Source organism: Oreochromis aureus, linkage group 8 (genome assembly GCF_013358895.1).
Source record: "Oreochromis aureus strain Israel breed Guangdong linkage group 8, ZZ_aureus, whole genome shotgun sequence".
Classification (NCBI taxonomy): domain Eukaryota; kingdom Metazoa; phylum Chordata; class Actinopteri; order Cichliformes; family Cichlidae; genus Oreochromis; species Oreochromis aureus.
In genome coordinates this window covers 18,167,413-18,192,175 of record NC_052949.1, presented here as the reverse complement: position 1 = coordinate 18,192,175, position 24,763 = coordinate 18,167,413, and the positions used below count along the sequence as shown (strand labels likewise).

At 40.6% G+C, this 24,763-nt stretch overlaps 1 protein-coding gene across 1 annotated transcript; it reads left to right on the top strand.

Annotated features, from left to right (window-relative positions):
• The first annotated feature begins 6,163 nt into the window (after positions 1–6,163).
• On the top strand, positions 6,164–9,338 carry LOC116315019 (carbonic anhydrase 4-like). The gene is made up of 9 exons (XM_039616617.1): positions 6,164–6,257; positions 6,578–6,653; positions 6,734–6,760; positions 6,847–7,017; positions 7,260–7,408; positions 7,550–7,645; positions 7,873–7,951; positions 8,063–8,226; positions 8,340–9,338. The coding sequence occupies exons 2-9, from the start codon at positions 6,578–6,580 to the stop codon at positions 8,523–8,525; spliced, it is 948 nt and encodes a 315-aa protein (XP_039472551.1). The 5' UTR covers positions 6,164–6,257; the 3' UTR covers positions 8,526–9,338.
• Positions 9,339–24,763: the final 15,425 nt, after the last annotated feature.

The following is a 24,763-nucleotide window of genomic DNA, read 5'->3' as shown; positions in this document are numbered from 1 at the left end:
ATATCACAGTATGTCATCCTATGGCTGCCCTTTATCCTTTAAGTTTAGGTCCTCTACACAGTGGCTGATTCTTTCTATATGAAATGACTGGTGTGTACTAGGAACTGATCTGATATCTCTGTGCTGGTGTCATCATAACTGCTGATCCAGGAACAACATCACAGCTGACAAATGACGTGGTCTGAGCGTTCAATTAACATTAGCCAAGAAGTTAGCTAATGCTTTTAAAAGCAAACATTAGCAAACCAAGACGAATTAGTTAAATTTGGGTAACAGTAAACCTAACTCTTTGTTCTAGGGCTTTAGGCAAACCAAAGCACTTTTTTCTTTCCCGCCACATTGCAAAGTTATGACATCGCAACAATGTTGTTGATCAGTTGGTCGATCAATTGCAATGTTGATCCTGGACCAATAAAACAATAAATCACATGATAGGGTTGGGCAAGGTTTACAATGGGTCCAACCGAAACCTTGGCTGATTTTGACCCAAACCTGTTTTCACACCTTGGCTCGTGTGATGAGGTAGAGGATCAATGACCCTCTTGCGGACACTCCTATAGGGCTTAAAATCTGGAACATTAATTGCACTTAGAACTGAAGAAGCTTCTCGGATGAGAGGTGAAACGTCTTCAAGAAAACTTGAAGTCCAGATGCTTTTCTTTCCATGCTCCTTTGACCATCCCAGACCAACATTATCATGAAGATACAAAAATAGCAGCAACATATCATAATTAGATATCTCCATATAAGCACAAAACACACCTCCAGAAGTTTAATATGAATGAAAAAAATCCCCTTTTTCTAAAACAATCATTTTCTTCAATTTTTTATTTAACTTCACAATTACATACGATTTGTTTCCAAAACCCAGGACCAGTATTCTGCTCAAAAACCTTCTCAGAAAGTAGTTTGAGTAAGTGTTTCACAAAGCTTTCTAGTTTAAAAACCTTCTGGTCATGAGAAAACATTAGCAGGGACATCCAGAGCAGCTCTAAGCAAGCTATGGACTGAAAATAGTAACATATGATATAACACATTCTTCCAATAGGTTTGACTGGTTGATTAAACAAACAAAAAAAACAACAACAACAAAAACAACAAAACTAGAAAAGTTGCCTGTGAATGCCAAAGTGAAAACAAACAGTGTCACACACATTGCATGTGCACAATGTGTGCTTATGTAATCATATTTTTCATGGTGACAAATCAAAGTACTTGCAACAATGATGGAAATAAAAGAATTCACCTTTAACTTGAAAAATACTCCAGCAGAGCCAAACTCAGGGAGGAAGAAGGAAGGACAAGAAGACAAACTATGGGAGAAAGAAGACAACATTTAATGACATGCAATAGTGGTATGTGCTGTTGAAGTCAAAAGTTGCACTCATCATGGGCATGAGCGTCATGGTAATTTGGGGCTCTTAATGACTCTTTTGAACTGTTCTTTTTCCAGGGTGGAATCATGTACAGCATTCATCTTTAATAACCACCAACAAACTTCTGGCATAATTCTGGCTGGATATTTGATCACTCTTGGCAGAATTAGTTATTATCATTTAACATGATTAGTTTTAACAGAAACAGATTTCATTTCATGTATTTATTTCTTATTTCACACTTGGTTCAACAGTTTCAACAGTTTATCATTTCATACACACAAACCTTTTTAGATATTTTTTAATCTGGAAAAAAAGGAGAAAAAAAGACAAGAATTTTTTTTTAAGTCTAAAAATGGCCTGTATTTGTATAGCGCTTTACTTACTATGGACCCCAAAAAGCTTTACACTACATTCAGTCATCCACCCACTCACTCACACACTGGTGATGGCAAGCTACATTGTAGCTACTGACAGAGGCGAGGTTGCCAGACACTGGCGCCACCGGGCCCTCTGACCACCACCAGTAAGCAACGGGTGAAGTGTCTTGCCCAAGGACGCAACGACCAAGACTGTTGAAGCCGGGGCTCGAACCGGCAACCTTCCGATTACAAGACGAACTGCCAACTCTTGAGCCACGATCACCCACAATCAAAAAGCAAGTAAATCATGTGTCACTCTTTTACAACTTAAGTGTTGTTGCTGGTTCGTTAATTATTCTGAAATGATTGTTAGCTGACCGTTTCGGAAACAAAAACAAACATTTTCTTGAATTCTATTTTAACTTAATCAGGATTTGTTTCCAAAACCTAATATTCTATTGACAACTCTTCTGTGAAGAGTAGCTGTAGAGGTACAGGCGGAAAAGGGCCTCATCTACTAATAGGAAGGTTGGTGGTTCATGGCTTTGAGTGCTTCAGGAGCACTCAAAGGTAGAGTAGAAAGGTGCCATGGAAGCCTTAAATAAAGCATTAAATATGTCGAAGGGACAAACAAAAGGCTAAGGAAAATGCTCAGGAGAAAAGCAGATCACTTTAACTTTTTTTGATGTATCAAAGTTTGCTATCTACAAGCACCTTACTGTTTTCTTACTAGTTTCCTTTTTGCACCATGGAAAAACTAAGTATGAAGTACTTAGTTTTTCACCTAGCACATCCAACCACCATTATGAAAGTCACCAATCTTATTATGTTCAATTCAATTCAATTCAATTCAATTCAATTCAATTCAGTTAAAGAGAAACCACAACAATCATTGATCCCTTATGAGCGAGAGCTTTTGCTACAGTGGGCAGGAAAACGTCCCTTTTTACAGGAAGAAACTTCCAACAGAACCAGGCTCAGGGAGGGACGGTCATCTGACATGACTGGTGGGGCTGAGTGGATGAAGACAAGATAATAACCAATACGCAAAGAGGTGCATAAACACATAATGGATGGAATAGGTATCTGACTTGTACAACTCAACTGACTAAATCCCAATTTCAAGAGTCAGATGTTTCAGTTCAAAATGTATGTTTTGTGTCTGTTTTATTTCTCATAACCATTGCGACACACTGACAGTGCCTATTCCATCTGAAAACAGTTCTGTTGTTTCATATTTGTTGATGTGATAAACTTGTGTAATCAATAAATGATCAAAAGGGAGGAGTGGAAAAGGCTGAGATTTGGCTCTTGTCTGTGCCAAGCTTATCTGGCTAAATGGAAGGTTTCATAGTTTTATGTTTTGTCTACTTATAATCTTTTAATACAGGATATACTCAACAGTACAAGGAATGAATGTTCCGACTGTATCCTTTTTGCATTGTTTTTTCATTTAGGGGAATAAAACCCAAGATCAAATTAAGCATTAGTAATACTGAATTTTCATAAGATGTTCTTTTGATCTCATCAAAATGTAAAACTGAACAACTTAGCATTCCAAACTTTAGCCCAAATGAGAACAATTTGGTTGAGCATGTTCTGTAAATGGCAAAAAATGATACTTGCAAACTTAGTTAAGGAAGTATTTTATCTGTCATTTCCTGGAATATAATTAAATGTGTTACATGTAACATCAATAAATGATTAGAAGTGCTTTTATTTCTTTGTAAATAGACATTTGTGGTAGCATTGGCTTTAAGACACAGTTTTTAGAAAATTATTCAACCCTTAGCTAACCTTCTTTTTTTTTTAAACATATCATATAACTTACTTAATTCTGTCTGGTGAAGCCTCTTCAAATACCATGCTAGAAAAATATACCTAACTTTGAAATTTTCACCAGTCTAAATTTCTAGAATTCCCCTTTCCCTTGCTTACTCCACATTTCTTGTGAGGAAGATAAATGAAAAATGTAACACTTAAAGACACATCAACAACCTGTGTATTTTCAACACCAAGTGTTAGAGGTACTTCAGTCATGTTAACTTCAGTGCATGTTTCAGAAATATATAGGTTCTCTGACAAGTGCTTGCCCATAAATTAAAGAGATAATCTGTGACCATAACTTGTGTCTATAAATAATTCTTTGCTGGTTATTCTTAATCTAAAAAGCCACTAAGATCGTGGTGCACTGTACTGTTATTTGACCTCTTTGCAAAGACAAAGTTAAACAATGTATAAGTTGTTCAAGGGATCTTGAAAACACAGATATACATGATATATTTGGTATCGAATGCACGCAGATCCCCAAGTGTTTAATGGACTGCAATAAATTAGTTTGTGAAACACTTGAGCAGGCAGCATTTGCAAAGGTTAGCAGGTCACTTCCCGCAAAAAACATCCATATATGCTTCCATATATGAGCAAACATACAAAAAACACACGGGCAGTGATTAAGGCAGCTGAGTGTTGCAGCTTTAAATGATGCATTTAACACTGACTCGTAATCTCAAAACACCCTGGCAACAAAACACTGAAGTTTACATCATGTATTTTGATGTATCAAAACTACAAACTTACATTGTTCCCTTCAATGAATAGAACAAGTCATAATTTCCAGCATGGGTCGAAACATGCTTAATCCAACAAAAGCTAAAAGGAGCCACATCATATTCTATGACGTTGAAATGGGCAATGAGCCATTAAAATGTCATAAAACTCAAAACACACCCAGAAACTGGATATATATAAAAATAAAAAACAGTACCTTCAGGATTTATTAGAACAACCATCATAGATGATATCAGAGTTGTGTGCAGAAAAATATATGCTGGCTTCATGCCACCATGAAAAGCTGGTTAAGATACATAAGATGTGTAAGACTACCAAAAGAACCTACATTGCTGATGGGACTGTCTGCACTGGACAATTGAACAATGGAAGAAGGTGGCTTGAGCTGATGAATCAGGTTTTGCTTTCTAACATCCCCATCCCACCAATTATGAAATAATTATTAACACAAACTGTGAACTGAATGGCTTTGATTAGTCTTGACAGAAGAGTGAAGCTATGACAAACAGGCTGCTGTGGTTCCTGGTTACATGTATGCAGTTAATATCAGCATCATATGTGTTCACTAAAAACTGGTTGTGGGAAATTTAAAAAACTGAAAAAAACATTCCATTTTAATGACAGCAATGACTCTCAATCAGATGATGCTGTCTTCCTGTTACTGATTTGGATGGGTGATAACACACTTGAACTGTCTATCAATACGTCTATCGTATTGCAAAGTTTTGTATGTTCAACCAGCTTCCCAGGACCTTACAAGAAGAAGAAACTGTAGCAGAGATCTAAGATTACTTGTCAGTGTAATTACCCACATAGCATTCTGGTTAGTTGCAATGTTTGTCATTTAATTAAAACAAAAATGTTGGCATTGAAAACACTATTGATGGATCGAGTTCCAAAACTCAAAACCCAAGCTGTCACCTGCACTTAACTGTCATGCATTCACACCTATCACCTTTCAAGAAAAACACAAAAGAAAAAAAATTCATGCAGATCAACACAGGAAAGCATAAATGCTCATGAATGATGGAAAGCATGCTGTCTGGAATTGTCTACTGGGTGTCTAGGAACAGTCCTACCAAGGTAAAGACTGATATGTTGTTTTAGCAGTGAGTCGCATTAAATCGTCTTATTATTCATGAATCGACACAATCACACGAAAACACAAATAGAACATGATTTTAAAAAACCCGATGATAAAACAATCTCCCTCTTTGTCAAACGGTTTTCATTCTTGTTCACTGCACAGTTCCTGCTTGTGTAAAACAATACATGAAAAAAGAGAGATCATCAATCATCACGACGCAGTATTAAGGCCACATTAATAAAAACTATCATTTTGATCATTTTGAGATTGAAGTCGAAACTATTTTGAAAAAAAAGTTTGCTGTACCCTTTACAAAATGCCTTGTTTGGATTAAATTTATCAGCCGTCTTGTTATGCATCATATTTATTGCACGAGGCTGTAATAACCATTACATAACCTTTCTGTCCAAAGTTGTGTGTTTTTTCCGTCTGCCCAAGATGCAGTTTTCTTCATATTTTCAACTTCCTTATGATAACACCCACACTTTGTGAATGTGCCAAAAGAAAAAGTATTTCTTTTCTTGTTACGCAAACCGATTCTGAAGTACGATTCCACTTTGTCTTGAAATAACGAGTGTAATCTATATGTCGCGACTTTTTTTTTTCAAAATAGAATTACGACTTTAAACTCGAAATTTCGACTTTATTCTCAAAATGATCGATAATGTATTTTTTTCTTAATGTCGCCTTAATACTCCGTTGTACTTCCGCGACATTATTGCGGAGAGATAAAGACCAACTCACATGTCACACGGAGGCGGTGTCCAGTCAGCTGCAGGATGCACTGAGGGAATAAAAAGAGGGAGGGTGAGGTGAGCTGCATCTGCAAACAGGCTGAACGGAGGCACAGGTGCATCAAAGGTAAGACACTGTGCTGCTCAGGTGAAGTGGACAGAAGCTAGAATTAGGTTACAGTTAGAAACCTGCATTCGTTGCATTCTTTTCTCTATTAACTGCAGCATTTGAAATTTTAGCATCAGTTAATTTTTAGAATTGAATGGTGAAAGTTTTTCTATAGGTAAATTTGTCATTCCATACAGCAACATGTTAATTAATAAATTCATTCATTTATTTCTGTGTTTTACATTTTGTCAAATTATTTTAATTTAATTTAATGTATTTTTTTTTTTTTTTTTTAAATATATGCGATTCTAAACAATGTGGCTTTTTGCTCTTTTCAGATGGAGTGGTTTAAAGTTGTTGGGTTTGCTATGTGTGTCCTCGTACCCACCGCTCACTGCGCATCGCAATCTATAGGTGTGTATTCACTTAAGAGCTTTTTGTCTACATAAGGGAATCTGAATGTCCTGTTTTAACCCCATCTTTTTTTCATCCAGCCTGGTGTTATCACCTCCCATCCTGCAGTAAGTACCCAATATCTCCATTATCTATTCCATGTTGCCCACTGGGTGACCGCTCTCCGGTGACTTTATGTGCCCTTTCTGCTTAGATGACACAACCTGGCCAACACTTTCCTCCCAGTATTGCAACGGCACCCGACAGTCACCCATTGACATCGTCTCAGCATCTGCCACACCGAACGACAACCTGAGTGAATTCACTTTTGTGAATTACAACGACACCTCCGCAATGACATCCATAGAAAATACTGGCGACACAGGTAAGCACCGGGTGTATGGCTACAAAAGTGTCCTCTCGTGTTTTTTTTTAGATAATAATAATAATAATAATAATAATAATAATAATAATGATAATTTGAAACAAAAAAGATAACATGTCTTACTTGGATTTCAGCGCCCCCCTCTTCTCTACAATTAAACTGCCTCGACCTGAACATTTCCTCTTACTTCTTGCAGGTTAGGTGTAACTTCACCATGTTTTTGTTTTTCCACCTTCTTCCAGTCAAAGTGACCCTTAAGAGCGGAGTTAAGATTTCAGGAGGGGACCTGTCAGACCAATACGACAGCCTCCAGTTTCACTTGCACTGGGGCAACGGCTCCTCTGTGCCCGGCTCAGAGCACACAGTAGATGGAAAGCGTTATCCTATGGAGGTACATTTTTTTTAACGTTTATTTTGTACTTTTATCTTGTACATATTCAATTGTAAAAATAAATAAATAAATAAATGAATAAATAAATAATATAAGAAAGCAAACATGTGTATGAGTTTGTGAATCTATGGATTTTTCCAGCTGCATATTGTGAACAGCAAGTCATCCTACAACAGGAATACAAATCTAGCCGTTAATGACTCCACCGGACTCGCAGCTCTTGGTTTCTTCATTGAGGTGAGAGAAACAGAGCACGAGATGATGCAATGCCTGCTGTTTTATTCTGCTTTGAAATCACTGCATTGCTGTGTGTGTGTGTGTGTGTGTGTGTGTGTGTGTGTGTGTGTGTGTGTGTGTGTGTGTGTGTGTGTGTGTGTGTGTGTGTTTGGGGGGGGGTTCGTTGGTATTCTGTTTACACATTTTAGATGGGTATAACAATGTAGTCAATAAACTTTTTTTTGCAGGTAATGCCAGGTAGCTCAACTGGCCAGCCACAAAGCTGGCGCAGTTTGACCTCTTACTTGGCCAACATCACACAAAAAGGTAACATTTTTGGTAAAACAAACAAAAAAGAAAAACAACCTCCTCTCCTGTTTCTGACTCTAAATTGTGTCACCCATAGTTCCTTCATGTAGGTCTTGTTTCTGTCCTCAGGGCAGAAAGTTTCGATTGCAGCCGGGTTTTCCCTGGACGACCTGCTCGTTGGTGTGGATCGCACTAAGTATTACCGCTACCTTGGATCCTTGACGACCCCCGCTTGTAACGAGGCGGTGGTCTGGACCGTTTTTAAGGAACCAATTAAAGTCAGCAAAGATCTGGTAGGTGTTATTTTATTTCTTCCTTGTGTCTCCTAATTGTCATTGCTGCAAGCACAGATACACTGTTAGTAGTTCATGGAGCTAACTGGAAACAAAATATTTCTCATGACCAGATTGACCTCTTCAGCACCACACTGCACTTCAACGACAGCACGTCACAACTCATGACAAATGTCTACAGAAGCCTGCAGCCAGCACAGCAAGTCTGGACTCAGAGCATCAAGGCCTCCACCACCACAACCTGCTTCTCCCTGAGCCTGCTACTTCTCAGTCTTGCACTGGGCTGGAGTTGGAGCTAAAATAGAAAGAGGACATTGTCAACAAACTTTGCCGATCAACCCGTTGCCTCCCTTCAGCACATGCGTTCTTTCCCTATTTAATTAAAACTGACCTTTATGTTTCACATAATCATGAAAAGTGTAAAGAATAATTTATTAAGGTGAGGGCTACTTATCTCTGCTATTCTTGATTATGGCTACCTGCTACAAAGCTTTAACCTGTTGTCAGATTTATGTCTGTATGCATGCAGGCACCTCATGCTTGCAAAGTTTACTTTAAGCAATGACATGCACAAGTTTTCATTTTGCGAGGCCAAGACGGTCTGAACAATTGAAGCATGTTCCACGTCCGCGTTGAGCTGCCAGAGCTACACTTGGGTGACAAAGGGATGCACCTGCACTATTTACAGTGTAGTTCTGGTAGTTATGAAATCCAGCATTATAAGAATGTGTCACTATCTGATGACACGTGAAGATATGCCTTGATGTTGGCGTGTGCACATAGTTTAGTTTACCAAACGGTGATTGAAGGATCAGGGGACTGTTTTGTCCTTGTTATTTTTTGTATTGATTTTGAACTATTGTAAACTTTATTCTGGCTCCATCAGTGCAGCCACTACTGTAATTAAAGTGGAAAAACCCACAAAATGGAAAAAGAAAAGATGCTGATTCTTTTATGAAGGCTTTGTGTGCAACTTTCCCAGGTGAACAGAATAATTTCTCAGTGATGCACATTGTTTATGTCCTTAATACCGTACTGTATTGCTTGAACATGAAGAAAACTGTGACTTTCCTGGTCTTATTAAATGACAATTAAAATTATTCATGACTGTTTTTGCAGTTTTACTGTCTTTTTTAATTCTTGGAAGTTTCTGGAACTTTTGAAATGATACATAGATGGGTGGACTCCTCATCTGCATTTGTTACACTTAACTAGGGCGAGCTGTCTGAGCTTTTGAGAGCTTTCTATTCTAGTTCACAAAAAGTCCCTAAACAATGTACTTTAACATAAAAGTCCACGGTTTTGTTCTCTGGTGGTTTAAAACCTGTGAAGCTGCCAATGTTTTGTTCACACTACTTTTAACCTTGCATAACCCATGCCATTTACTAACAAAGAACAGTAAACAGACCTGTTTAAACTCAATACGTTTAAAGGCTGTCTTTTGAAAAGTGTGTAATGGTTAACAAGTCGTATCGTCAGTGAAGTTGAAGAAAAGGGGAAGGCCTTTGAATTAGTGTGCACAATGGCTCCTGTCAGGGTGACAGTTAATCTGATTTTAACTAAGTCAAACATATTTCTTTGAAAAAAAAAAAACTTTCAGAAGAAGTTTCTGTGCTTGGTCTCCTACATCTTGTCCCTGTTTTTCCCGCCTTCTGTCTCCAGGCTTTTACCATTTACCAGAATAGAAGTTTGATTACAGTCTACCACGGAGAACAAGACATACCAAATGACTTTGACACTGTATTGCTGAAATCTCTTTTGGGAGGTATGTATAAGTAGACCGTAATTTTACAGCATAACAGCAGCAACCCCCTTTTTATCCTTAATTTAATTTTTGCCGCATTTGTATTTTTTTTTTTTTAGCAAGTAAACGGCGTGCATCAGTTGATGCCAGCCCTTATAGTGATGAGCTGAAGTTAGTGGTTACATGGAACCGTGTTGACATTGCCAAGGGTGAACTCTTCAATGGCGACATCCATGCAAGGTGAGGAGGGGAACAGATGTCTCATAGATGTTACACTGAAAGAAACACTAATAAATAAATTGTTTCCTCAGGTGTCAGGGGTCCTGAAACTGTTAATGGGCGATGCACAGACCTCTACAGGCGAGGCAGCGGCACTTACTGGGCCTACTGCTTTTAGGTATCGGGATGATATTCAGTCACTATCAGACGTTACGCTGGTGCAGTGGATAATATGGTTAGTATAAGCAGGCAGTTCCTGGAGGACGAAGGAATTGATACCACTGACTGGTATCATGCTGAACTAGAATTCTGTCCCCCAGGACACCATCCTAGGAGGATGCCCTGTTATCGAGCAAGGTGAGTCTTGTTTAAAGAGTCGTCTTTGAATAAGTGTTGTCACTCCCCACAAGAAGAAAGACTTCAGACTTCAGAGAAGATTCTTGTCGCCACATGCTGTTATTTTAGCCACCTGCTAATCTATATTTATAATTTTTGATACAGGTGTACCTTACCGACCACCACAAAACACCACTGAATTTCCCGGAGGAACCGACCCGAGGGATTAATAAAGTTTTATCTAATCTAAAGTCCATTCGTAGTGTCACGCTGGTGTCAGTTCTGGTTTGCACCGGTCACCTCATTTCTGGGCAACGTACTTCCTGTTTCTCTCACTTTTCGCCTATGTGCTGTTGGTGGATTTTAAGCCCCCACCCCCCTCAGGTCCAGCTGCTACTGAGTGTGTGTTGTACTTCTAAGTATTCACCATCGTTTGTGAGGAGATCCGACAGGTGAGTGAAGAGAGACATCTTACTTAGAACTTGATTCGCCAGAAACTTTGGTAAGTGTATAAAATGTGAAGTGACTGAATGCAATATTATACACTTAATTGAAATCTTTTATCTAATTGCACAAAGTAGAAAGACAATATTTCTAAAGCAGGGGTCTCAAACTCGCGGCCCGCGGGCCATTTGCGGCCCATTTGCGGCCCACGTCACCTCCACTTGCAGCCGCATACTGATGTGAAGAAATTTTTTTTTTTTAAATTGTATACGAAAAATGATTTAATACTATGGGAGAGTGTTACAGGCATAGCCCTTTAAGACTGTAGCCTCATGGGCGGTGTAGTCCGTGCTGCAGGGAGAACGTGTGGGACCGCCCCTCCTGCTATGTGTGTGTGAGCTGAGGGAGGGAGAAAAAGGAAAGTCGAAAAGTATGAGGTGCTACCGAGCAGAAACGGGAACTGGAAGCATGTAAATATAAAAAAACCACTGCAGCCAAAAAGAGTGCCTGACGAGCCCAGTTGTAAGTAAGTTATTAAAACTCGACTGTACACTGTGTTGTGTTTTCCTCCAACACAATAAAGTTCTGCTGGAGCAGCCTTTCAATGCCTCTTTCTGTCTCTTGCTAGCAAAGTTGACCCAGACAGTAAAGCTAGTTCTCGGCTACAACACGGAGCCCAAAGTATTAGCCAGAGGTCTCCTTACCACGGATCAGAGCCGCGGACCTGGCCAAGGTAACAAGAGAGTGCAAACATCTTGAGGGATTGGCTGTGTTAGTTCAGGGAGAGATTTATTTGGAAAGAAAACAATTTTCACTTGCAGTCGAAAACTAATCTGTACGCTTATGCCTGCATTTTTATTTTGTTAAATACAAACAAAATTGTAGCAAAAGTACTGCCACGTGTCTGGCCAGAAAGAGCTGTTTAACTACTGTTACTATACTGCTGAGTGACTGTCTTTTGCTCATCAAATACATTTCATTGCAATGTTGACCCTGTGCTAACTTGCATATGACAAATGAAACTGAAAGGCTTCAGATAGTTAAGAGTGAGAATAAAAAATGCGTTCATGTTTGCAATTTTGTCTTGTTACACAATATTTGGAATTAAATAAAACAAACAAAACACTACATTTTAGGAAATATTAGTGGGTGTCTCATGTTTGTTTTTTTGTACTACTTGGACACTAAAGTTGCCCTCCAATGAGATGACGGTGCCAGAAGTGGCTCATTTGAGTTTGAGACTCCTGCTCTAAAGTATCATGTCAACACAGTGGTTAACATGCTGTCATGTTACAAGCATTAAATTCAAGATAGACACTAAATTAATAAACAAGTAAATCTTTCATTTATCACTGATTTCATATGACTTAAACACAGAAAATGAAATAATATCTCTTAAATTAAAATCTTATACTTTTTAGCTTTTCTTTGAAATGACAGCACAGAGAAAATCCTTTTCAATGTTTTTTTATTATTATTGTAATTAAAGCCTTTTTAAGCAGGTAATTTCACTGATATCAAAATCTCCTTTTGGAGAGACACCATATTTAATTCAGGGTCATCTTAAAATATAAAACATGATATTAAAACACAACATTGCAGCATATTATATTCATATTAAAATTCTTGCAGCTTCTAATAGTGGAAGTGTTGGGGTTTGGGTTGGGTTAGGGCTTTAGGGTTACCATCTTGTATAAGACTACCAATTGCACCATGTGAAAGGATCCCTTTTTCATCATTCCTAATTTTAATTTTACCATATTTACTTTTATGTAGCTACCAACTGATAGCTCCAAAATGTTTTTCCATTCAAATTAAAATATTTGATATATGAATAATTGTTTATGTTTTATTATTGTTATACTTGTTTAAGCTTTGTATCATAAAGTGTTATATGCAAAATCAAGAGGCTTCAAAGTGCATGTATTAGTATCCATATGAACATATATATATATATAAATGCATATAATTTACAAGTTTGCCACCAGGTGGCGCTGCTGACACATTGATTGATCAGATGACATAGACGAGGTAATTGAATGAGGAAGGATTGCAATAAAGCTCAGATTCCATGTCTGAGTAGTTTGTGGTTTTGACCGGCTTTTCTTGTTTTCAAAGTTTGGAGGAACTGTTTGACTCTGGAAACCACACGATTACCTTAGTCCTGGCTGCACTTACTTTTCTTTTTGCACACTGAGTGACAGGAGTGACAGGGAATGGGGTTTCAGCAGTAGGAAACAAGAGGAAAATCGTCAGGAATAAACAGTTTTAGTCCTTTTGCACACATTTGTCACTGAGAACGACTGAAGGAGAAGCATGAATGATACGGGAGCAGAAGATGGGAGTAAGAATAGAAGAAGGAGATAAAGGCGACAACACTGACAATATCTGCCAAACTGAGAAGAGCCAGGTAGGTCAGCTTTTGCTAACTGCTGTTGTGATATCATGGTGGCATGTTGGCAAAAACCAAAACAAAAGAGAAAGAAACCAATCTAAAGAAAGAGCTCAATGTAAAGAATGTTTTAAGATGTGCTCACATTATTGATTGGCAAAGAAAAGCTCTGTGTACCACTGACACTTTCAAAGCAATTCTGCAATAATTGTATCAAGGTTTCAAAACAATCTGATAATCATCTCCACATTCACTGCTGCTAATCTCACAGGTTGCAAAATGAGCAAGGCAATTTGTCACAGAAAAATACATGGCAATAATTTTGATCTAATAGTTGTACAAGTAAGAAAAAAGTTGAAATTCTTAAAGACAGCAAGCAGAAACTGTAAAAAAAAAAGGTGTGCTTCAGCAAAGACTACTTTCTCCCAAAGTACTTTCTCCCCCGCTGAACCCACACTCACTTAATCCTTCTACACTCCTCCACCTTTTCCCTCCCAAAGACCATAATCATGACTGTCATTCGTTCTCGACATCCACCATATGCTCACGCTGGCTGTGTCTGAATTCAGGGGTAGCATGATTCGATGGCCGTGTTTGGAGGTGATTATGTCACAGCAATGCGACGAAGGCTGTCCAAATTCGAGAGTCCTCCAAATGTGGCAAATGAGTCCTCCTTCCCCGATTTGAAGGATGGGTCGGGTGTATCCTTAATTTGTATTTTTTCACATTTAACCTTTTGGTTATATTCTTTAGGGAACAAAGACCAAACGGCTCAATTTATTAAATTGAGAAGAGAAAATGATCACCTCTTCATTGGGGTGCAGTATTCGGCCACTGTGGCATGGGGATATAAGAATCAATCAATTTACACATCATATTCATATAAGTACTGTTTAATTAACCTTCATGCTGTACAGAACCTGTGATGTCCAGACGGTATTCCTCTTGTGTTCTGCTGTGAAAATTTGGGGGATTAACCATGGTTTTCTCTCTTCTCTTATTTGTTGTGTGTGATCAGGACAATTTTGGAGAAGATGAGATTGCAGGGGAAAGTCACCCACTTGCAGGCTAGAAAAAATGGTGTAACTTAAAAAAAAATACAGTATGTATGTGTGTTATCAAGAGGATAATTCTTAAGGACATGAGTTAATAAATGTACATTAACTAAGGCTACGTTCACACTGCAGGTCTTAATGCTCAATTCTGATTTTTTGATCAAATCCAATTTTTTTGTCTGCTTGTTCACACTACAAATAAAATGCGACAGCAAACACACTCTAGTGTGAATGCTCAAAGCGGCCCGCATGCGCAAAAGAAGATGTCACACAAAATGTGCTCCGTTTAGACCCAGAGCAAACAGTATTGTTTGACTGATGGCCCTTAATATAAAGACTTCGGACTTTACGTTTCTCAATTTTTGCAATTTTGTTATTTACATAATAATGTAAATAACCTAATAATTATCCTTATTGCTGTTTTAGACAGGAGCAGTGCTTCAGAGGATAGTTGCAGATTTCTGTCAGAATCTGCAGATTATACAGTACAAATAAAATGTTCACGTTGTGTTCCCAACAGCTTCAGTAACATCTACACTGGATGGCCAGGAAGCGTTCGCGATGTCTTCTCGGGCGCTTCTCCGGCGCTGATAATTGGCGTCTTTCTTGTGTCAGTGATGTAAAAGACGGATTTAATGCCACATGACCGTTCAAACAGCAGACGCTTTCTAAAACATCGGATATGTATCGGATTCAATACCACATGCGAAAGTGACCCAGATCGGATTTGAAAATATCGGATTTGTGCCGTTCACACTGTCATACCATGATCGGATATGGGTCGCATAGGGTAAAAAAAAATCGGATTTGATGCGCTTTCGCCTGCAGTGTGAACGTAGCCTAAGAGTTGTTGTGTTGTTTTTATTTGTCTACTGTCATTTTTGATTCCTCTGCCTTTAGGATTACAAGTATCCAGGGTCAGGTGAGGGAGTCAGTGGGAAGCCCACTGCTGCTACTGGGCCCTGGTTTGCCCTCATTGATAATGTGATAGGGCAGAGGCCTTCCATTAGGCTTTCTGTCCTAATTTCCTCTCTCCTTGAGAACACTTCAGGGCCAAGCACATCGAAGATTTCACATTTTAATTCATCAGTTCATAATACTTTCTTCCAGTCTTCAGTAGTCCAATGGTGGTGTTTCATGGCCCAGAAAAGCTTTCTTGTCTTCATCTGACATCTTAGCAATGGCTTTCTTGCTGCAACTTGTCCTGTCAAACCTGCAATTCAAATTCTTCTCTTCACAGTTGAAACTGAGACTTGCTCACTACGACCACTATTAAGCTCTGCTTTAAGCTGTTGTCCTGTTGTCCACCTATCAAGCAAGCTCTCGGAAACTTGTCCTCTGATGTAGTTGTGGCTTTGGGTCTGCCAGAACTCTTCCTATCAGAGGAAGAGGTCTGGCAGCTGGCACTTCAGGCATGATGCGCGCCATCATACCGTGTACATTGTTACCTTCATACCGTGTACATTGTAACATACCCATAATAGACCCATTTTTGTACCCTCATACCTATAACAGACCCATTTCTGTAATATATCTATATACCTATATTATTGCTAATATATATTTTGTAATATATCTATATCATGGCTAAAGCACTTCTGGATGGATGCAAACTGCATTTCGTTGCCTTGTACTTGTGACATGTATGACAATAAAGTTGAATTCTATTCAATCCGGTCAATCCTTTGCAGACTTATATGAAGATGGACATTTTGCAAGTTTCTCTCAAATATCCACCAAGTTTGGCATAGCTGCAGCTCAGTTTTTTCGTTTCTTACAGGCCAGACACTACGTGCAGAGTGTGACAGCAGAATTCCCCCAAATACCTCCATACAATCCAGTAGATGATTTTTTTAATGGTCAACCCAACCTCAAGGGGTATAATATCAGCCTTGTACAGTTTAATTTACAATTTACAATGCTCTTCAGTAGCTGCTATCAAGTCTAAATGGGAAGAGGATCTTACTTTTCATATTACGGATGAACTGTGGGACTCTATCCTTGGCCAGGTTCACAATATATCAATGTGTCCTCGACATACACTTATCCAATTTAAGATAGTTCATCGGGGGCATTGGTCCAGGGATAGGCTGGCACACATATACCCAGGGGTGGACCCAGCCTGTATAAGGTGTGGAGGTGCTTCTGGTACATTGTTTCATATGTACTGGTCCTGTCCTTCATTGTCCACCTTTTGGAAATCTGTTTTCCATACGATGTCTGATGTCCTGCAGCATCAAATTGAACCAGAGCCACTCTGTGCTATGTTTGGTGCGGTCCAGAATTTGAATCTGTCCAACTCCAGACTCAGAACATTAAACTTTTCATTACTGCTGGCCAGGCGAGCTATATTGCTGAAGTGGAAAGACTCTTCTCCCCCCTCACACACACAATGGCTAAAGGATATAATGTCCTGTATGGATTTAGAAAACATTAGATATACAGTTCGTGGGTCTAAAAATACATTTTATAAACTGTGGTCCCCCTTTCTGGACTTCTTTGAAAGGCCCACAACTACTGTTACCGAGGAGTCCGAGGAGGAGTCCCCTTATAATATATATATATATATATATATATATATATATATATATATATATATATATATATATTTTATTTTATTTTCTCTTTCTTTTCCTTTATGAGTCTGTTTGTTGTTGGGTTTTTTTGTTTGTTTTGTTTTTGTTTTGTTTTGTTTTCTCTGTGTTTTTGGTTTAGTTGGGCAGCAGGCTGCCAATTATTTGTTGTTTTAAGGGTCAGGGTGGGAACAAGATTGAAATTTTGAAAAATTCTGAAGCACTTTGTGTTATTGTATACATTGCATTGAAACCTTTGTTTAATAAAAATACTTTTGACAGAAAAAGAATCCGGTCTTTAAGTGATGACGTGACGAATCCTGCTTCCGGGCCTAAAGTAGTTTGCGTTTAATATGGCTTTTGTGTTGTTAACATGTTCAATGTTTTGTATTTTCTTCTATTTAATCTCAAAAAGCTCCTAAAAACAGTCAGTGATCACTGTTGACCTCCCTCGGCTTTTATTACCGCTAATCATTATTTAAGCTCAGTTTTTAAAACCTTACTGTTACGGTTTAGAGGAGGACTCAAGCGCAGGACTCCGGGCTCAGATGCACACAAGAAAGATTTAGTTAAAATTCACCAGGTGTATATACAAGAAGGTGCGGGGGGAGTGCTATGCACACCTGAGTGAGGGGAAAAGGGGCTCCAGGGAAGTCCAGGGGAAAAGCACGCGTTCTTCAGATAATCCACACACACGATCGCAGGTTGTCACTCCAACACTCGCCACTCGGGAATCACACGGGGGAAAATCCAGGGAGCTCTGCAGACAGGGAGACGGGGTTGAATACAATACACAAAAGAAACACACTTGACTTGCTGTAGCTTGACTTCACTAACGCGTGGTAGACAACGATCCAGCGACAAACAGCAGTCACCTCCTGGCTTAAATGTTGATCATCTTAACGAGACCCAGGTGTCTCATCTCCCGAGGGCGTGGGCCGAGGGCCTGAACCCACAGTGAGTTCCACCCCGGCGAGTGAGAAGAGGAGAGAGAGAGAGAGGAAGAGAGAGAGAAACAGATAGAAAGTGCTGATCAGCATGCAGCTGATCCGCCTGGCCGTGACACTTACAATGTAACTACAGCCCAGCCCATGCAGCAGTATATTAATGACTAACTTCGTATTGTGGATGGATTATCTCAGTTGTTCTCCTGGCTGAAGTTTGGTCTGTTTACAGCATCCTGCCATTCGATTACATTTGTTCCTGACCACCGAGAATCCTCACGTTAACTTTTATCGAGTGGAAAAAAGTTAGCGTGTTTATATTATGCTCACATAGCTGTGTCACTAGCGGTCACGTAGCACATCGTTATATACCAGCCAGCCCAGATGCCTGGTCAATAAAATCGGGCCATTATTTTCTCCAGAGTTTTATCGCATCCCATATGGCCTGCCATAGGGTTATAGTGAGCCACCTGGAAAATAATTTCCTGGCAACTTTGCGGCACCAACAACTGGGTTTGTATTTCATCAGTGTGAGTGTTGCGACTCACTTGGTATAGCCTATCATTCCATAATTGGAAATGTGGGTAAGTCCACGCGGCTTCAGGGCGCACCACATGACCATCAATATCTATCATTTGGTCGTAGGCTGAGCATAGGGGGTCGTCACAAGACTGCTCCAGTGGAAAATCTTCTGTGGGGCGAATCGAAGCCACACTGTCACCACTGGTCTGGAGACAGTGTCACAAAGGCGTTGGGGGGGCTCCATGCCGGCAACCGGTCCATCATGCTTGGGGCAGGGGGCTTCTTCCGCGGTACTGGGACCCCTGCAGGCTGGTGATTCTTGGCCAGGGTGAACAGCGCCTCCAGGCTCGCCGGTGGGTGGCACCGGAACCACCGCGTGGTGCCCCCAGTGTCACGGCTCGGGGCAGCGGCCGTGTGAGGTGAGGAAAGGAGGACTCAAATGCAGTACTTATTCAGATGTGAGGGTGATTTATTAAGAATACCAAACATAAAGTGGAGATGGCAAAACTGAACCACGGGTGAACTAAACTGGGAAGAACTAAACCAAAGAGCAGCAAACCTGAACATGGAGGGAGGACAGCAGGGAGGACAGCAGGGAGAGCATGCAGGGTGACACAGAGGATGAACACAGACGACGCAACAAGGAACAAAGGCAAACACACACAATAAATACACAGAGGGACACTGGGAAATCACACACAGGTGGGAGACACAGCTGGACCTGGTTAACCTGACGAGACAGGGGGAACACTCACACCAGGGACCAACAGAGGGAGCACAAACCCAGAAACCCAGTATCACAATCCCAAAACACAAACCATCCCAAAAAGCCCACAAATAATAACAATAAATAAACCAAACCCAAAACCGCTGAGTCATGGACTCAGGATCATGACACCCAGGCAGTCCCTCCACAAACTGCTCGAGCACGATCAGCGACAGCAAGCGGGCCTCGTCCTCTGAGGATCCCGGCTGCAGACATCTAGCGGCTGCATCCTGCAGTTGCCTGGCCCAGGCGAACTGTCATTCCCCAACGGTCATGCGGCTAGCTCAAAAACAATTAGTGATAATGAACTTACATGCCTTTTTCAGTGGGAATACAAATAGGGGGGAAAAAGAGATGCCCCCTTCTGTAACTAATGAATGTGTTTTTTCTCCTCTTGCAATATGAATACTTCTAATGCCTGCACAGTATGTAGGCTAGAGTGAGGATGATGTCACTTGATGCAGCAAAGTAGAAAAAATAGATTGGAGTAAGACCTGAAAATTTTTGCCTGTTTTCTCCTTCGCCTATACTGGTTATTTCAATCCACAGCAAAAATAATAATGACAAACAAGGTATTGTTTTCTTATATAAATGTGGGTTTGTCCCTTGTTAAAAATAGAAGCAGTAGTATTAAAAACATTAATTTAGTAATAACAAGGTCCAGCCCAAATCACTATTGTTCGTGCAAATGGAAATCATGGCACCTTGGCTTACATTACTAAAAGCAGCAGGTAAGCAGCCTGTCAACACTGGGGTGTAATTCAACCAGAACCTCAATTGGTCATGGTCACATGTCCTGGGTGTTTTGAACCACAGTGTTTCAAAAAACCTGAGCTTCAGATGCTCAACACACTTTCAAAACGTCAGTATTGAGCATCACATACCTAGCTTTCATAATAGTGGAGTATAAATGAATACCAATACCAAGGTCAAATTAAAAGTTCAACTGAAAAAATTATTTGTTTGTGGGTTGTATAGTTCTACAACAGAATATATGCATGCACCAGTTCACTGTTATACAGATTTTTGAGCCTAGTATAAGTTCATCACAATATAACATTTTTAAAAAATGCTTTCAGAGTTGGATCCCCAAAATCATCAAGAAACGAGTGTGCAGCACCTTTGTAAAAGATTCCTTCAGGTACTGTGACCTCTTCCTTTTGATAGTGACATGTCTTTATTTTAAGTAGGTCCTCATGGTGATGTATTTATGCCTTCACCTTTCTCAGTAATGGTGCATTGTGTCAGTGTGGGGCTGCAAGAGATGACCATGCCTCTGTGGTTCTTGGAGACCATTTCAGCACAGCGATGTTGAAGCACTGGAAAAGTGCGGAGCACTCCTCTGAACAACCAACTGATTTGGAGAGGTGCAATTTGCAGGAGCCAGCAAGAGGCACAGCTATGTGGGTGTTTTTCTTTTTGTCTCAAAATGCTTTTTTTTAACATGTCTGCGTATTTTTAAAGGAAAAATCCTGTAAAGCTGTAGTAGTCAGTACTGTGAATATTCCTGACCAGCAACCTACTGCTGCTGCACCTGAGAAAACAAAGTCAGTACAGGTAAAAGTGACAAGCTAAAAACCCATAAGAACCCACATGACACAGGTGTCACCGCCCCTTTACACATTGGGGAAAACACGTACTCTCCTATAGTTTTCCAGAAAAGAAAAATTTGTCTGGACTCTAATGTTTTAAGTGTCATTTTTATTTTCTGTGTTATTTACAGTTTAAAGGTTGAAACAACTGAAGCATATCTTTAGCTTTAATACTAGATAACAGTTCATTACTTTTCAAGTCTTTGTGCATTGCTGACATGTGCTTGTTTCCTTTTATTCATCAAATCTCTAAACTTAGTTCCAGCGTCTGTCATGGAGCACTGAGCCTTCTGTCATGTACAACATATTGACAACTCATTGGGGTCTTCCTCTACCCAACCTGGTTGTTTCTGTTGTAGGTGGAGAGGGCAGGACACATGTGAAGACCTGGGTACGGGAGGTTCTCAGGCAGGGGCTTGTGAAAGCGTCACAAAGCACAGGTAAATACTTTATGCATCTGTGAGTGTTTTAATGTCTGAAACTCATCCATGAGGTTCACAGTGTGCTTGGAATTTCTGTGAGTCATTTGCTGAAATATTTATTGTTGGTTAGCAGATGCCATGATATTTTCCAGATGGTTCCCTATACCTCATTTCCCTATTGTAAGGAAACAAGGTGTTATTTTTCTGCCATTTTTATTATTTCATTTTACTATTTCTAGTTTCATTATTTTTGTTATTGCTATTGCATCATAATCATATAACAAGCATTTGCATTGACGCATTTATTAATAGTGATATTGCATTTAGATGTTTAAACATATTGGCACCCAATTAAGCTTTTATTACAGGTGCAGTTATAACCACTTTAAACTGTTGAGTCGAATTTATAATCTTAAATGTTTATATGCAGACTGCATTGTGAAAGAGTAACTCTGTGCCAAAATAAGATAGGAAGTTACATGTTTGAGTCTGAGTGCGAGTTATTCTGAGGAGCTAGTCGGCGAGGTGAAATGGGGTGCGATTGTGGTTAGCACATAGACACACACGTAACCACACACACACACACACTTAGTTAGAGGGAATCATTTATAGGTGAAAGTTTAATCATGTTTTGCTTGGGGTTGCTTTTAGACTATATTAGGATGAGCAAACATATTGGCAACCTTTGAAACTTTGGTTATGAAAATGATTATAAGCATATATACACAATTGCATTTTGTGCTTATTAAAGAGCTGTCGCTCCTTGGTCAAGTGAGGGTCAAAAACTTTTGGTTGCCGTTATGATCAGCCAATCTACTGTGAGTTTGATTGGAGCTGTGGAAGGATCGCAACACACGCTTACAAGACATGTATATCAGGTTATTTTTATGACCTCTTATTTGTTTACATTCTTTGATTAAGTTTTTTTTTTTTTCTTTTTTTTTTGTCTGTCCCACTTTGATTAAGTTTTAAGTAGTACCATTTAAGTAAGACATTTATTCAATATATTACACATCAGTTTCAGTTGTGTATGTGCTGGCCTTTGTCTGGGGAGAAGGTGAGAGGTGAGACAAAGTGCAGTTGCGGTTATGACATAACCACACACATACATACACATAGTAGTAGGCTCATTTTGTGGTAAAGAGTTCAGATTTAATTCTGCTATAACTGTAAGAGTGCCGGCGTACGCGACCGAGCTGTTTCAGGAAACCGATCTGCTAATTCCAGCGATAAGCGACAGCGGTGAGACGAGCTGTGGGGGAAGACACCTGCATGGAGGCGAAGACGCGATGTTCTTTTAAACTGTGTCAAAAGTCAACTGAACGTTTGTGGTTTTGGGTTGACGTACACTGTATTTTGTCTGCCTCATGCATGAAGGGGGGGCTGTATTACCCCAACCCTTTAAAACCTTTGTTTGAGTATTGGTAGACAGAGATCAATGCTGTCTGCGTACAGGATTCATCTCTCCGCACGTGTGTCATTAAATCTTCGTCTAATTTCACCCGGCCGGATCAGTGGTCATTATTTTGTATTCCTCCTTCAATTTCTGAACCCTAACACCATATAACTTTAAAAAAAAAAAAAACAGGTTGCCTTACCTGATTTTTATTTAGTGTTTAGATTTTTAAAACTATGTAAGTAAATAGCACATTCTGCTCATCTGGACATAGCATTTTTAGCCATGAAAACGTAGCTGAAATGTTTCCTTACCTAGATAATTGAGCATGCATCAAGTCAAATAGAAGTTGTCTTAATGCAATCACATATTAATGTGATAATGTATTAAAGTACCTGTCACCTCTGGCAAAGCAGATGGTGTGGCGTGGATGAGAATAAGGACCCAAGCACAGACAAACAGATGAATGAGAAGCTTTAAACTGAAAACAAGCCTTTAATGGCATCTGTACCAAAACACTACAAAAGCAAAAAGCAAAAAGGGAACCATCCATCCATCCGTTTCATTGTCTTCTGCTTATCTGGGGCTGGGTTGCAGGGGCAGCAGCCCAAGCAGAGAAGCCCAAACCTCCCTCTCCCCAGCCACCACCTCCAGCATGTCCTGGGTCTGCCCCGGGGCCTCCTCCCGGTGGGACATGCCAGGGACACCTCTCCCAGGTGGCGCCCAGGAGGCATCCTTGTCAGATGCCCGAACCACCTCAACTGGCTCCTTTCGATGTGGAGGAGCAGCGGCTCTACTCTGAGCCCCTCCCAGATGGCCGAACCTTTCACCCTATCTCTAAGGGAGAGGCCAGCCACTCTTCGGAGGAAGCCCATTTCTGCCGCTTGTATACGCAGTCTCGTTCTTCGGTCACTACAAACAGCTCGTGACCATAGGTGAGGGTAGGGACGTAGATCAACCAGCAAATTGAGAGCTTCGCTTTTATACTCAGCTCTCTCCCATCACCTGTGATCAAGACCGCGAGAAACCCAAACTCCTCTATAGGGGAGGAACTCGGCCCTGACCCGGAATGAGCACTCCACCCTTTTCTGGCTGTGGACCATGGCCTCAGATTTGGAGGTGCTGATTCTCATACCCAGCGCTTCACACTCGGCTGCGAACCATTCCAAAGCAAGCTGGAGGCCATCACATGATGAAGCCAACAGAACCACATCATCTGCAAAAGGTAGAGATGAGATCCTGAGACCACTCAAGTGAAAGCTTTCCACCACTTGGCTACGCCTAGAAATTCTGTCCATAAAAATTATGAACAGAATCAGTGACAAAGGGCAGCCAAAGCCCATCACCCACCACGAACGAGTTCGACTTATTGCTGGCTATGTGGACCAAGCTTTTGCAATGGTTGTATAGGGACTGAATGACCCGTAGCAATGGGTTAGACACCCCATACTCCCGGAGCACCCCCCACAGGACCCCCCAAGGGACAGGGTTGAATGCCTTCTCCAAGTCCACAAAACAAATGTAGACTGGTTGGGCAAACTCCCATACACCCTCAAGTATCCTTGAGAGGATGAAGAGCTGATCCAGGGTTCCATAACCAGGACGAAAACCGCATCGTTCCTCCTGTAGCCGAGGTTCGCCTAACGGGGGGAGTCTCCTCTCCAGCACCCTGGCATAGACTTTCCCAGGGAGGCTGAGGAGTGTGATTCCCCTGTAGTTTGAACACACCCTCCGGTCCCCTTTCTTAAAGATGGGAACCACCACCCCGGTCTGCCAATCCAGGGGTACTGCCTCTGATCTCCACGCAACATTGTAGAAGCGTGTCAGCCAGGACAGCCCTACAACATCCAGAGCCTCCAGGAACTCGGGGCGTACCTCGTCCACCCCAGGGGCTCTGCCACCAAGGAGTTGTTTAACTGCATCAGTGACCTCGCCCCCAGAGATTGGCGGGTCATCCCCCTCGTCCTCAGACTCTGATTCCTGCACGGAAGACGTGCCAGTGGGATTAAGGAGGTCCTCGAAGTATTCCTTCCACCGCCCGACTGGCAAACCGTCAGCCGACTCAGGAGGGGGAAGCAGTGTTCTACCTGCACTGTGTATAGTGCGGGTGGAGTGCTGCTGACTTAGACTGA